The 16,510-nt window shown below is 43.1% G+C and overlaps 1 protein-coding gene across 1 annotated transcript in view; it reads left to right on the forward strand.

The window, feature by feature from the left end:
- The window catches only part of LOC137018395 (proline-rich membrane anchor 1-like), a 49,035-nt gene extending 33,100 nt beyond the window's left edge, over positions 1 to 15,935 (forward strand). The window contains exon 4 of the mRNA XM_067383017.1: positions 15,615 to 15,935. Within this exon, the coding sequence (XP_067239118.1) occupies positions 15,615 to 15,717 (103 nt within the window). The 3' untranslated portion in view covers positions 15,718 to 15,935. The remainder of the gene's footprint in view (positions 1 to 15,614) is intronic.
- The last annotated feature ends 575 nt before the right edge of the window (positions 15,936 to 16,510 follow it).

Raw genomic sequence — 16,510 nt, forward strand, 5'->3', positions numbered from 1 at the left:
GTGAGTCCGCTCCAGAGCCCGCTCCAGCCAGTGAGTCCGCTCCAGCCAGTGAGTCCGCTCCAGCCAGTGAGTCCGCTCCAGAGCCCGCTCCAGCCAGTGAGTCCGCTCCAGCCAGTGAGTCCGCTCCAGAGCCCGCTCCAGCCAGTGAGTCCGCTCCAGCCAGTGAGTCCGCTCCAGCCAGTGAGTCCGCTCCAGAGCCCGCTCCAGCCAGTGAGCCCGCTCCAGCCAGTGAGCCCGCTCCAGCCAGTGAGCCCGCTCCAGCCAGTGAGTCCGCTCCAGCCAGTGAGTCCGCTCCAGCCAGTGAGTCCGCTCCAGAGCCCGCTCCAGCCAGTGAGCCCGCTCCAGCCAGTGAGCCCGCTCCAGCCAGTGAGCCCGCTCCAGCCAGTGAGCCCGCTCCAGCCAGTGAGCCCGCTCCAGCCAGTGAGTCCGCTCCAGCCAGTGAGTCCGCTCCAGAGCCCGCTCCAGCCAGTGAGTCCGCTCCAGCCCGCTGCCGTCCCAGGGCAGCCCGAGCCCGCTGCCGTCCCAGGGCAGCCCGAGCCCGCTCTCTCTGACACGGCCACGGGGGCCGTCACCGAGCTGCCCGCTCTCCCTGATACGGCCACGGGGGCCGTCACCGAGCTGCCCGCTCTCCCTGATACGGCCACGGGGGCCGTCACCGAGCTGCCCGCTCTCCCTGATACGGCCACGGGGGCCGTCACCGAGCTGCCCGCTCTCCCTGATACGGCCACGGAGGCCGTCACCGAGCTGCCCGCTCTCCCTGATACGGCCACGGAGGCCGTCACCGAGCTGCCCGCTCTCCCTGATACGGCCACGGAGGCCGTCACCGAGCTGCCCACTCTCCCTGATACGACCACAGAGCACCCTTGGCTAGCCCTGCTGTCAACCAAGCCGTCTGTCCTGCCACCGTCGTCCAGGCTTCCTTCCCTGCTGCCACTGCCCCGGCCGTTGGAACCGTTGGAACCCGCCTGGTCAGTTCCGCCATCACCGCCCTGGCACTCAGCCAGGATTCCAGAGGCGCTGGCACCAGCCTGGTCAGTTCCTCCAGCACCACCCTGGCACCCAGCCAGGACTCTAGAACCGCTGGAACCAGCCTGGTCAGTTCCTCCAGCACCACCCTGGCTATCAGTTGGGGACCCTGGATCTGGCCCGCCATCCCTCCCCCTGATCCTCCTCCTGTCCACCTCCCTCCTGAGTTTTTGTTTTTTTTTGTTTTTTTTTGGACTGGTGGAGCGTCTGGTAGCCGCTCCTTTGAGGGGGGGTAATGTCACGATCACCAGTGAGAGTGCCCTATCAGCCACTAGAGGGCACTCCATCCCGGACTCTCATTTCCACCCGTTACATGGACTACAATTCCCATACACACTCACCCGACTCATTATCCATGTTCATTGCACCCAGCTGGACTGTATTATGTTATTAGTGTCTGTCTATTTATACTGAGTTGTGTCTGTCCTTGGTTGTGGTTCGGTGTTTTGTTACATGCACGTTATATTTCTGGCTTTTGTTTGTGAACTGACTACGTGGAGTTTGACCTTTGCCTTTCTTGGGATTTATGTTTTGGATTTACCAATAAATGCTGCAACTGGATCCTAACATCTTGTCTGTGTGCATCCGTGACACATTTTGCTCAGAGTGACAGTGTAAATGCTTGGAGATAAAGCTTCATGTATATTCATGTATAATATTTCTTGAAATGTTTTTGTTGACCAATGTACACTTCAGACTCTGAAGATCTTGGAAATCTTAAAAACTTAAAAAGCTTCAGGTCAGCTCAAATTCTGTGGCTCTTTACTAGCATGACAGTTTGTGTATGAATTAAGTGTTATTTGTAAATATTGTTGAGCTAAATATAATTTAACATTTTAGTCGTTATTTTTACTGCTTCGAAATCGGATACAGTTCCTGTACGAATAAAAACAGTATTATATAACACAACATAATTACGTAACCACAATGAATAAATGTATATGGCGAATTAAGTTGTATGCACATGCCTTACAAAGCATAAATCTGCATTCATATTTCAGAATAATTATTTTGACATTTGTAATAGAAATGATGAAGTGTCTCGCCCCTCAGCTGATCTGATATTCGCTACTGTAATGAAGATACAACTTTTAATAAAAAGTAGGGGAAATTCCCAACTTAAACAAATAACCATTTAGATGTTTAGGATGTTCAGATATAAAAACGCCCACTCGTTAGGTAATGTTTTCATTAAAATCAAATGATTTCCTATTAATTCAATAGAATGTGAGGGAATACTAGAGAATACCAATAACCACACTAGAGAAAACCCTTAACCAGAACACTCTTAATGTGGTGGATCAGCACAGAAGGCAACCAACAGATATCATCCATAAAACATAGAATATTAATTTTTGACTGATGAGAGTCTTATGCAAGCGATAACCAGGTTATTCCCATGACCAAAAGGGAGAGAAATTACTGCATTAATTATTGACCATTTGGCATCCAGGACCAGAACTGATTGCTTCACCCCCCAAAGAACAGAATCCATGTGGTTGCCATCACTGGACTATATCTGGCCTGGTTCGTGTCATCCTGAAGCAACTCTCATTAAATCGATACTATTCAGATTTTTCAGTGAAACTAAGCGGAGGTTGAATCCAAGCTGTTAATGTTAAAACATTCCAGTCTTCTGGAAATTAATCTTTTATTTATGAAAGCTGTGGAACATCCCCTCTTGGCTATTAAACGGGGACTTGTTATGAGCTCTCTGTTTTGGAATCATTTCACTTGGTGAATTAGTTTGTTACACATTGCCTGTTCTTTTTTTTTCGCCTGAGAACTTGGTATAAGGAAGCCAGCTCCCAAAGGAAAACCCAGCTGGCAGCTATTTATCCACTAATGAGCTTGCCCAGTCTGCCAAAATGAAGAGAGAGAGACATGTTTAATGCCTTCCTTTATATGCATGTGAACACATCATTTAGCCATGCCCAATGACCGATGCACCACAAATGGTGCTTCTTCAAACACTCGCTAAAATGTCCCAGTGAAGGCTTGGATTATTACCCCAATCATTGCTTTATGGCTTCTGCATGCTGAAGACCGGTGCAGCTTACTTATTGTAATGAGTTTAATGGAATTAGAGGCACTGGAGGGAAAAGCTAAAGCAGTTTTGTTGAACAGTTGCTCAGTGCATATAGTGAAGAATAGATTTTAGAGGAGAGAAATGTGGTGCTTTGTGATTTTTGACCGCTGTAAACAAATGATAAAGCATCATTGAACAATAGTACAATTATGATAACGAAGACTCTAAACAAATGGATGTGTTTTAATTTCTATAAAAGAGTATACAAGACTTTCATAAATATGCTCTGGTTAAGCTCAGGCACTTAAATAAGAACCATGGTGATATTTTGTTTAATTCATTTGCCTGCTTTACATGTTAAAATAGAAAAATGGTAACATCAGCTCAATCCAAAGTATTGCTTTTTCCCCCCTCAGTTCTACATTTGCTTAACCTATTGGAGCCCTACCCCCCTTTGAGCTACAACCATGACAATGACAAACCTGAACTCAAACTCAAATCTTTTCTGAACCCTTTGGAGTATGTGCACAGTTGTTGTACGTTTTGATGGAATTACTTTATTACTGTTGCTTAAGTATGTCTGTCATATAACAGAGGCCGGATACAGATGCTAAACCCATAGATATTTCAAAAGATGTATAAATTGTCAACATTCGTAACATTTATCTAGAAAAAAATTTGTTAAATATCCACTTTATTAACCCTCTGGTTTTGTTTAGTCATTTTAGACTGAAAAAAAAAAATCACTACTTCATCGGAATAGTACGAAATAGACTTTTATGGCAGTTGCTATGTGACCCCCATAAAAAAATTGCGGACTTGATTCGAAAGAGCTAAATTGTTGTTAAAAAAAAAAATAGTCTCAATTTTGTTTTTTTTTGCAGTCAAAAATGATTGCCATAGAAAATTAATGGGAAATAGGTACAATGAATGGGAAATAGGTACAAATACAGAGAATTTTTTTGTTTGTACAATCTACAAATCATACACGATGCAGAAAAAGTGTACAGCAATGAAGGGGTGACACTCTAAAATATCAAGAGTGCAAAATAGACACATTCCACAACTCCACACCCCACAGACACATATATGAACTGGTGTGACTGTAACACAAAGCAAGTTTTTTCAAATGCGTGAAAAAAAATCAATAATTCAGCCACAATGCAGTAAAAAATTAACAGCAAGGAAGAGGTTACACTCTAAAATATCGAGAGCACAAAACAGATACACCCTCTCAAGCACACCCTCACTTACACACACAGACAACACACTATCATTCGCTACTAGCTTTCGCCCATCCCGAGGTGACTAGAGAGTACATCAGCTCTCAGTGGATCCAGCCTCTTAAGAAGAGCTCAGATGACCAACACCTTTGAAGAGACGGCGCCAACTCCTGCGAGAACTTCAGATGATCAACATGCACATTCCCAAATTTCTGTATACCCTAATTATTGTTAATATGTAATTCATTATTTCCAGGAGCTCATTGCTTCTACCTTCAATTAAACTGCTAACAGTGATTGTAAATTAAATTGCCTAAATTATTACATTATTAGCTAACTACATTTTCTAAATTGTAATGTTGACATGCATTCTCTGTAAAGCTGCTTTGAAACAATATGTATTGTGAAAAGCGCTATACAAATAAATGTGAATTGAAATGTAAATGTGAACTATCGTACACACACAAATGAAGTGGTGTGGCTGTAGCAATATGGCATAATTGAGCCAGAAGACTCAAATAAGAGGTTGAAATCAGGTTGATATAGCTCTGATAAAGCATTCATATTCATTTTTGTTACATTTTTGTTGAATTTTTGTTAAATGTAACAAAATGTCTTTCTCTGTGTTCAGGTTTGACTAGTAAAATTAATGGAAAAACTGACATTTCAAATCAACATCTCAAAAAAAATCTAAACCTTGACAAAAAGTAGCCTTTGAGAATGTTTAAATATGTATCCAAATCCACAACTTAATAAAAATAAGTATGTATGTCTAAAAATGATCAGATAATTTATAAGCCTTTTTATATAGAGCTATATAGGAATCTAGTTGTTAAACCATACTATTTTTATGGCCAGCTTGTTCCTGACCATCACATAAAGAGGTCCATACATACAAATGAGTTGTTTGTATTGCAAGAATTATTTATTTAATAGAAAACCATCTGTTACAGAAATATAACACAATGTCTAAAGAGTTAAATAAACAAAAGAATGAAAATCCAATGGGTATGTCACGGTGTAGGTGTGGTAGGGACGAGTCATTCACAGATTTCCACAATAATAGGGATTAGGGTTCGCAAATATGCGTTTCCCCCAGTGAGCCTACTTGCACAGACCCTGTGCAAAATCAGGGAGGACGAGGAGCAGGTCCTCTTAGTTGCGCCCTACTGGCCCAACCGGACCTGGTTCCCAGAACTCTCACTCCTCGCGACAGCCCCTCCCTGGCCCATTCCTCTGAGGAAGGACCTGCTTTCTCAGAGACGGGGCACTCTTTGGCACCCATGTCCAGACCTCTGGAAACTCCATGTCTGGTCCCTCGTCCCCCCTCCATACCCTCTTGGGACCTCGCTCTGGTGCTAAGAGCACTTCAGATTGCTCCCTTTGAGTCTTTGCAATTGGCAGACTTAAAGATTCTGTCTATGAAGACTTTGCTGCTGGTTGCATTGGCCTCCATCAAGAGGGTAGGGGACCTGCAGTCATTTTCGGTCGACGAATCGTGCCTGGAGTTCGGGCCGGGTGATAGCCACGTGGTACTAAGACCCCGGCCTGGCTATGTGCCCAAGGTTCCTACCACTCCCTTCAGGGACCAGGTGGTGAGCCTGCAAGTGCTGCCCTCAGAGGAGGCAGACCCAGCCCTGGCTTTACTCTGTCCAGTTTGCGCTTTGCGACTGTACATAGACAGAACCCAAAGCCTCAGGACCTCAGACCAGCTCTTTGTCTGTTATGGAGGCCAGCAGAAGGGAAAGGCTGTCTCCAAGCAGAGGATGGCCCACTGGATAGTGGATGCCATCGCCCTGGCTTACCAAGCTCAGGGCGTGCCCTGCCCGCTCAGGTTGCATGCTCACTCCACGAGAGGTGTCGCATCCTCCTGGACGCTGGCTCGTGGTGCCTCGCTGACAGACATTTGTAGAGCTGCGGGCTGGGCAACACCTAACACGTTCGCTAGATACTATAGCCTTCGTGTCGAGCCAGTCTCCTCCTGTGTTTTCGCCACAGGTCAGAGGCACGGAGAGGCCCCAGCTTAGTGTCGGCTTGCTTCGCTACATGCACTTCTTTTCTCCAGAGAGTCCCTACAAGGCAGACCCTGTTGAGTCCTCCGATATCCCTTCGGCAGCCGACGTGGCGGAGCGTCTGGCGCCAGGCCTATACTCCGTTGTATCCTTGAGAACTGGGTTTAGGCTGGGTTCCATATGTGTGACCCTACGGGGATCCCATATGGTTGGTTCCATGGTTGCTCCTAAACGAAGCCCGTGTCTTTCCCTCTGGGAGAACCTACCCTTCATCGGGTTGGAGTCACCCCAGCGCTTCCATATGTAGCACAGCCCTACAGGGTTAGTCCATATGTACTTCTCCACATAACTCCTTCGGGGAATGATGTGGCTTCCACAGCGTTCCTTTCCCAGCGAAAGGGTACGCTTTCCCAGCATTATCCAATAGTCTCACTGAATGGGTTTTGGGGAACAGCAGTGATCGATTCTCTCTGTGTTAGCCCTGTCCCACCATCCTCAGGCAAGGGGGTTCAGGTGGCTTACAACAGAGCGCTGCAAGGGGGCAGCTCTTGTGGCGCTTTGGTAGGGATTCCTATTCGTCGGTCTGTCCGACGTACGTCGAACGTGACCGACTGAATGGGAGCATCTCGGTTACAAAGGTAACCCTCGTTCCCTGAAGGAGGGAATGGAGACGTACGTCCTGTTGCCACAGTCGCTGTACCCCGCTGATGCTGCCGCCTATCCGGTTCGGCTCCTCAGCGAAAACCTGAAGATGCAACGCACCTGCTGCTCATTATATACCCGCGCTGCGAGCAGCTGATGCATATGATTGCATGCCAATGTGCATTGGCTCGTTTTAGTTACACTCGAAGTAGATTGGCCTCTCTAGCGAGATTCCTATTCGTCGGTCTGTCCGACGTACGTTTCCATTCCCTCCTTCAGGGAACGAGGGTTACCTTTGTAACCGAGATGATTTAATAACCGAAAGAGCAAGGATTACACCAATACACACACATAGATTAACATAAGAACTGACAAGGAGTGCAGGGAGAGAGTCCAACTTAAAGGGAGTGCTGACGAAGACAACAGGTGCAGGGAATCCAGGGAAATGGCGGGAAGACTGATGAGGGAAGTGAGTTCAGGTGTGCAGATAAAGAGGATCGTGGAACTGGAGTCCGGGAAGGCGTGGTTGTAACATTACCTCCCCCTCCCCGGTAGGCGTGTCCACGTGCCTCAGATGGAACAACAGGGGAGGGGGGTGGGCCCCTGGAGACCTACATGCAGGTGAGGGGGAAGGTGCAGACGGGTGCGGAGGTCTCCAGGTCGGGTCTAGGACTTCGGGCCGTTACGGTGGGTCAGGGGCCGTGGGCAGCCATGGTGGGTCAGGAGCTGTAGGCGGCCACGGCGGGTCAAGAGCCTCAGGCGGACTGCTGGAATGGGCTTGGGGACTGCTGGAGTGGGCTCAGAGACTGCAAGAGTGGGCTCGGGGGTTGCTGGAATGGGCTCAGAGACTGCAAGAGTGGGCTCGGGGGTTGCTGGAATGGGCTCAGAGGCTGCTGGAGTGGGCTCGTGGACTGCGGGAGCAGACACTGACACTGGAGGGGGCGTCTCCAGGAGCGATGGCTCAGGCTCGGAAGCAGAGAACGCTGGGGACTGGAACTGCACGGAGGCCGAAAACTCAGGAGACTGGGGTTGCTTGGTGGCCTTCCTCCTTTTTCTTGGCTGTCTGGGCCTAGCTGGGGACTTTTCTTTGGCCATCTTGGGGTTTGGGTCCGGCAGGACACCAGGGCAATGCCCACTGGAGGAGCAGGCGGAGGAAACCGGCGATTGGTGAACTGGCCAGGTCGCCTGTATTTCTGTGGGGACTGGACGAGAGTACACGATTTTTCAGGCTTGCTGCTGGAGACAAGGGAGACACTGGAACCAGGAACCCCTTTTTTTTTTTTTTTTCATCAGCAAATTATTCGCAGAAATTTTAAGCAAACAAGTTTAACTTTTTTTGGTTAAGAATTATCCAAAATCGATTTTTGAGCAAGTACATAACCAGCCAGAGTTCAAAACTATCTCATTGTCTTAGCTCAATTAACAACGGTAAGCTTGTAATAATGTTTTATAATAAGAGCGACATGGTGGATTTCCGCTGGAAATTTTAACATGCAGCAGTTCCTCTGTGCATCATTACGTCACGTCCGTAAACAGAAAGGAAGGAGTCCAGGCAAGTCGGTTTTATCACGTGAGGATGCTGCTGGTAGCGGCACATTTATAGCCTGTTCTCACAGCAGCTGAAATAATTAAACTTATCATTTTGATGGCGGATTGTAATCCAGAAAGATCCAAATGACAATCATCACTGACAACTGGAGATTCACCCGTAGCCAAAAAGCAAAAGACTTTGGACTGCTGAGTGGCTACAGAAATTGAAATCTACAGGTAATGCTAATATACACTAAATACACAGTCACCCAATGCTGATGTTGTTAACAATAAAAATTTGAGAACAAAGTATAACAGTAATAATAATTTGCACGGTTTGGCGTGATTCGAGCTAAGCGATCGTTAGATTTAATCATCATTGACAGCACAATTTATTGTAGGCCTAATGCCTTTTTACTCAGTTGGTCAGAGCAAAAGTGGCAGACATGTTACTTACTTGTTCAGATTATATTTTCCAGTGAAAATTCTTATATTGGTCATACTTTCAAGACGTAGAATCTGTGATTCTGAAGTTCTTATATTGGTCATACTTTCAAGACGTAACTGACAGCAAGAATTATATTAATCCGTGCTGACGAGCTGTGCCGAGGCACAACGCACGTACAGATAACTGTTCCGCATATGACTGCAATTGCAGGTTTCAAACGAGATGGCGACAAAGAGGAAAAATCGCGGATTCCAGCTTTAAGTTTGCTTGTTTATTTACTCATTTATTTAATATTTCACTTAATATTATTATCACACGAAATGACAAGGACGATATGTCAATCAAAGCAATTAACTGTTTTATCCAAATCCACATACATGGACCATTCAGTGTTCAGTACTGCAATGTCTGAGTCTCTCTTGTCTCATGGTGTTTCTTATGTGTTTTGTGCAAGCAAGAAATGTTTACTAGACTGTGGACTAGCTTTGACTCTCTGAACTATTACAAACATTATTGATTTTATTGATTATTGTCCATTGAAATCCTGTGGCAACAATCTCAGCCTGCTCTGTTTATTTTCAGAGGAAATTAATACATTCTGGTGCCTATTCCAAAGAGCCAGGTTATGAAATATTTACCTCTACCTGTAATGTTTTGTGTAGCTCCCTGCCATGTGTGTACTACACCATGTATTATTTAGGGCCCACATTTTGAGGTGAGGATGTGGCTGTTTTAGGTGCTGCAGTGACATTCTTCAATGAAAATGGAGAAATTTGCACCACTGAGCATCCAAACATGTGTTCACCAAACAGGAAGAAATGTTTTTTTGTTTTTGTTTTTTTGGGTGGGAGGTGGTGATGAGGTTGGGGGGTCTTGCGTGCATCCAGACCTAAAAAAAACAAAAACAAAAAAGTTTTTTTTTTAATTTCACATTACAGAAATATTTACAACTTCATCATTTGTTGACACAATTAACATTTCATTTTCATCCCATTATAGCATGTCACTAAAACCTGGCTAAAACCATTATAGCATGTCTCTGAAACTTTAACTTCTTCAAAATCAGATAGGATGGGCTGAATCAATAATTGCTTAATCTCTCTGTCAGTGCAGTTTAAATAAAGTTGTTGTTTTTTTTTTGTTTTTTTTTTTTGTTTTTTTTTAGGCATCTACTGTACACAGGAAGAGAATGGCTCTTCAAGATATCGCTTGTTTTTCTAACTTGAGCTATGCTTTAGAACTTATCCTTCCATCATTTATTTCAGTCTGAAAGACATTTCTGGCCCACATTTTACTACAGGATTTGTTTGTCGACCTCAGAGAAGAGGTCACATAAGACCCAGGCAACCGAACAGTGTGCTGAAATGTCTGGGGAATGGCCGCAAGGACCTCTAAGGTGCTGCTGTACATCAGTGAGAAAAGGTGGTAAAGAGAGCAGAAACAGAGCGAGAGAGGGTGTGCGAGTGAGCACGCTCAGTGCTGATTCAGGGGAAAGATAAAAGAGTTTTTAGCTTCCCGTCCTGGCACGTTACATAAGCTGAGTGGTCCACAGAGAAACTAGGTGACTGTCAGGGCATCTGCACATGGTGCAGTAGAGCAAAACTACTCGAGGGACATCCACACGACTGCTGGAATCCATGAGCCTTTAGCAGGTTGGATGGGGGACAGAAACAAGTTTTCAGTGGAAAATTACTGTTCAGCTGATAAAGCATAAACATTAATTGTATGCAGTTGACTTCCAGACAGAGTGTATGTGAATTTAAAAGACTTGCATGATGTGATCTGTCCAAAGAACCTTTTTCACCTGCGTTTTTGCCTGGAGAATCTTGACTATTCATTATTGAGTCTGCATTTTCCATTTGCATCAAATTGTTCTTAATTTGTCCAGTGGTTAAGTTTGTCAAATAGACAAAGACTTGTCCTTATGTGATCTTAATGTCTTTACGCTTCCCCGAGCGTTTTTTAGAGGGAAGCAAGACCTTGTTTTCTTCACATTTTTTTCTTGCTATATCCCTCTTCCCCACTCCACCCCTCAAAAATCAGATGAGGCAGACTTTTTCCCATGTGTAAATCATGCAATGCGAGAGAATGTCTTTATAGGAAAGCCCTGCAGTCTGGGGCATCTTGTGACAGATGGCCCCTGCAGAGCTACGGGATTGTCTCATCAGTCCTGCCCAAGAGACAGATACTGTGTTTATCACAACAGATGAGTGCAAGCTACCTCTAAACATTTAATCAATCTGGAAAAGGACTAGAAGTCGAATTCAGTTGAAGGTATAGCTGTATTTGTTCCTCAAGGTTTTAGATCTTTTTAGAAGCTGAAGAAGCTGAAGCTGAAGCTGAAGAAGAGGAAACTGTTTGTGCACACAAAAATTAGTATTCTGCCATTCACGCACCCTCTTGTCGTTCCTGAGTCTAGGCTTTTTTTTCTTCTGCCGAAAACAAAAAGATATTTTGAAGAATGTTTAAAAAAAATTAAAAATTTTGGGTTTTGAACTATCCCTTTAAAACCGTTATACATTGGCATTCAAAGGTTTTTTATGTTGGAAAGAAGTCTCTTATGCTTATTTGATCAAAAACACACTAATATTGTGAAATATTATTAAAATTTAAAATAACTTTTTTTCTTTGGTATTTTAATCCATTTTTAAAATTTAATTTATTCCTCTGAAGGCTGGAGCAAAGACTGCTTTACTGTCAATGTCACATCATCCCTCAAATCATTCTAATGTGTTGATTTGGTGCTCAAGAAACAATTACTTAAAAATGTTGAAACAGTTGTGCTGCTTAATATTTTTGTGGAAACCATTATGCATTGTTTTTTTTTTTATTATTATTTATGATTATTTGATGATAATTTATTTGAAAGAGTCTTTACAATCACTTTTGTTCCATGTAATGCACACTTGCTGAATAAAATAATTTATTTCTGACCTCAAACTGTTTACCAGTAGTGCACCAGTAGTGCACATGCAGGGGCCCATTGGTGGTGGTTGTGTAGCATCAATGTGTTGAGTTGTGCTAAAAATTTCCAACTCCTGATGAAAATGAACACCCTTAGATCATAATTAACAGGTTTACTATCATTCTGTCTCTGTGATTTAAATTTCAAATGAACGTTCACTCTGTGAAACAGTTCACTATTTATGCATGATATGGCTCAAATATGGCCTTGTCATATCAATAGAACACAAACATTTTACCACATTCAAGGGATGGATGTTGAAGATGTAGCTCAGCTCTACTCTCAAATGACATTTAAAATGGTTCAGCTGAAAAAAAAAAATTTTTTTCAACAAGTTGTTATCTCATATGTTTATTTCTCTGGAAGAAACGGGTCAATTTTAATGAGCTCAAGCTCTGTTTATGAAATAAGACTTGTCCTCTAGACAGACCCCAGAGAGCTGCAGACAGTAGAGATGGGCTCTGTAAAGGTCAGGTTGTTTTCTCTCTCATGTTCATTTTTATTTTTCCTGACCTAATCATTGATGTGTTGTGGAATCTCTCATTTTGGTATTTTAGAAATATTGTTCATTATTGTTCAAGTTTTTGGTGTAGAACTCGCTGACCATACACTTTTTATGGGTTTTGGCAATGTTGGGTGTAATGCATTACCAAGTAATTAATTACTGTCATTTAAAGCTGCTGTCCACAGTTTTTCCTCTTTGTCGCCATCTCTGTTTGAAACATGCGATTGCAGTCATATGCGGAACAGTTATCTGTACGTGCATTGTGCCTCAGCACAGCTCGTCAGCACGGATGAATCTAATGTTTGCTGTCAGGCCCACACCGCACCGGTGTGGATACTGTACTTCAGAATCACAGATTCTACGTCTTGAAAGTATGACCAATATAAGAATTTTCACGGATAAATATCATCTGAACAAGTAAGTAACATTTCTGCCACTTTTGTTTTGACCAACTGAGGAAAAAAGCATTAGGCCTACAATAAATCACGCTGCAAATGATTATTAAATCTAACGATCGCTTAGCTCGGATCATGTCAAACTGTGCAAATTATTATTACTGTTATATTGTTCTCAAATTGTTATTGTTAACAACACCAGCACTGCGTGACTGTGTATTTAGTGTGTATTAGCGTTGCCTGTAGATTTGAATTTCTGTATCCACTCCACAGTCCAAAGTCTTTTCCTGCACCAGCACTTTAAAAGACACTCACACACACAGTCACTTTGTCCGGTCTCATTCGCATTAAGGGTACTTACCTCCATGCTTACCTCAAGGACTCCTATTGATACTTACCTGTCTCCGAACTCCCTCCTGTGTTCCTGTACTGTGTGTGAGTGTCATCCGCCAGCATCTCCTCCAGTTCGCCTTCTCCGTCAACCTGCAAGTAACAGGGACAGTATTATATACAATCCAGTCTGCACTCTGCATCTCTACCATTGTTTGCTTACCTTACTGCACTGTTACCTCTGCTTGTGTCCAATAAAGACCATCATCTGCTGTATTCCGTCTCTGACTGGTACGTATTGTAACAGAAGACCGGACCATAACAGCGGGACACAAGTATGAGCCACTCCGACCCTTTCCAGGATTTGGTGGATGCTTTTCGTCGCACTTTCCACATGCAACCGCCACCACCAATGCCAACACCAGCTCTAGCACCGGCCATCACTTCCGCAGCCACCGTCACCACTTCTTCGCTGCCTGTTTATGCCAGTCTCATGGCCAGCTTCGTCGAACACTTCCAGGAAGTGTTTGGAAAACCATCCTGGGACTCGTCAATCGGTGAGAAACTGTATAATTTGAAGCAAGGGAAAATGTCTGTTAATGAATATGCTCTTCAGAAGCTGCTAGAAGTGGATGGAACGAGCAAGCGCTACTGACGCCATCGGCCTAGAACGCTTCATCCAGCTGTCAATTCGCTTCGCCGCTCGTATGCAGTCGTGTCTCAAAGAGCACCAGGGTCAGCCACAGCCCAACACCTTCCTCTGCCGACCAGAATCCGTCAGCACCCCAGAACCAGCCAACGAACCCATGCAAATTGACTCAACATGGCTAAAAGGAAGCTGACTAATGGCTTCTAGAGAGACATATGCTAGCACTTAACGTCTGAGTTATATTAGGGTGTCTTGAAATATTTATTAGGTATTGTTGAAAATCAATTTCACTATGGAGAATCTGACTGGCATTTTTACCGTCGAGCCCCTATTGTACGGAAGTGTCTTTTTAGAAGTGACGTGGTTGCTTGACATCAGGGTACTACATTAGCTTATTGAACATTGTCGATTGCTGCATTCATGGGACTGCTTTTCGTACGTCTGTTCCATCAATGCATCCTTACATTGTGAATGCTTAAGCATATGCCCCAACTATTTCAGACCTTTATTAATATTCATATTGGCATCTTACAAAATGTGTATCCCCAGCATCCTTCTCTCTACATAACCAGCTTTTACCTCAGGCCCTCTATACCATTAAGTCAATATGTGACTGACATGATTTAACAAAATATCTACAGATTGGATCTGCATGCTCTGCTGTTTGGGCATCTCTGGGTTTTAATGCAGTTATGAAGGCAATTGGCTGCAGGCAGGTTGCATATTTCAAATTGTAATAAAGAACGGACAGGCGGGGCGCGTACCACAGCTTTTTAAGTCTAGCAGCAATTACATCTTGCGGGAAGTAATTAAAACGGCAGCACTTTGATGACCTACTTTGTTAGTGTCTCAAGGAGGGTCCAAAAGGGCAAGATGAACCTTAATTTTTTTCTTGATCATAGATGGCACAAAATCTCAGCATTTCTAGCAGTGTTTTTAATGAATGGCTACGCTATTTTTAATTTTGTCATTTCATCTGAATATCAACATTTGTGAGATTTAGTCGAAACAGTTTTGAGGTTAATTGATCTAATGTTGTGCCTCTTGAAAATAGTGATCTATGACATTGTATTATGTTGATTATCAAAGTTTGTTGTGTCTATTTGTTAATGAGGGATTTGTGGACAAATTAATGTTATAGATTTGTGGATTAAAAATTATTTTGATGTGAAAGATTGAGTAAGATGGTCCCCCAGAATTGATTGTAATTAATGGGGTTATTATTCAGTAATTCCATGAATCAGGTGTACATTTCAGACATCTTTACTTTAAAAGGCTAATTATCTCATGTGAATGGTTGTCATCATGACATATCTTCATTTAAAAGATGGGCAGTTAAAAATGTAAATATTCACATGCCTGTATATAAGTAATAGAATAAATTTCTATTTCAGATTAACCTCTTTTATTGGGATTCTGTTTTGTCTGACATCGGTTATTCAGTTATTCTACTAAATTGTCAAAACAATTTAAAATGGAATAGTTGATTTAGTATATATCATTGACACTTTAAAAATATATAAATATTAATAAGAATATCAAAAATCATTTATACATAATATAATTATCATTTTGTGCTATGACTACTGATTTAGCAAATGTCTCTATTTATTTTCCTTAACACGTGATGCTTCAACCTCCTGCACATGTTAAACTTACATCTAAATATGTTGTGATTTGAAAGTAATTGCACATTGATCTTAAAGGGGACATCTTAACCCTACTATTTGTGTTTTCCTTTCCTAGTTTTTCTTTGAGCGTTGTATGTCATTTCACTCAGCCCAGGCCTCTACAACATAGCATCCTCACTCTAAGCAAAAGTAGTTGTTTGAAGTGTAATCTTGTTGTTCTCTTTTCCAGGAAACCCCTTCGAAAAGAAGAAAACGGCACAAGCCGAGGGGAGTATGCCATGAGCTCACGCTGTAAACAGCAGGTAGTGGAAACCAATAATACGGGAGTATAGTCGCCGTGCTACAGCAAGACATGTTCAGCTGAACATTCTGTACCGTACAGCACCACCGTCTCTCTGTTTGGGTTTATGAGATGGACGCAAGGTATATTATGAATTTAAGAACTGTAAAACACATGACTGCCCTTCTTGGGACATAGAAAGATGTTTAAAGAAAAGACTAACGTGAGCAGGAAATCACTGACGTGTATAGGCAAGCATAAGCAGGTTTTGAGGAGACTTGGAAACTCCTAGCAATGCTGGCAGCTGCATGAGTATCACGAGACTCAAACTGGTGGCCCCCTGGGGCCCCTTTGATGACAATATACAACTCCAACAACAAAATAAACGCATGCACTTTCTGTTGAATGCAATGATGTTTTGAAATTCCTGTCTTCTCTTGTCTTTAACTCTGTCTCTGCAGTGTCCCTCATTGAACATTAAGGGTTCTCTCACCTCATGTAGGTTGTGTGAGTGTTAATTGGTTAAATGAACACATTGGCCCCATTGTTCTGCTACAGTCTGTTAGAGCATCCAAATGGATTGGTTCATCCTGCACTTGTGTACCAAATATACGCGGACACCCAGAAATTGATTGTGGTTTGTGTTATTATGCAATTGGAAAGGACTGAGTTCTTGAGGTGCATGTTGATGATACAAAAATGCAATGCTAGCATTAGCATTGCCAATAGTCAGCTGATTAAAATTTGATCATTCTAAAGATATGTATATGTTTTAAACAGGCTTAATATGGCTGATGTAGCCTACATGTGAAAAATATCAAGTTATAAATAAATGAAAAAAGAAC

The sequence above is a fragment of the Chanodichthys erythropterus genome, chromosome 4, assembly GCF_024489055.1.
Source record: "Chanodichthys erythropterus isolate Z2021 chromosome 4, ASM2448905v1, whole genome shotgun sequence".
In the NCBI taxonomy this organism is placed as follows: domain Eukaryota; kingdom Metazoa; phylum Chordata; class Actinopteri; order Cypriniformes; family Xenocyprididae; genus Chanodichthys; species Chanodichthys erythropterus.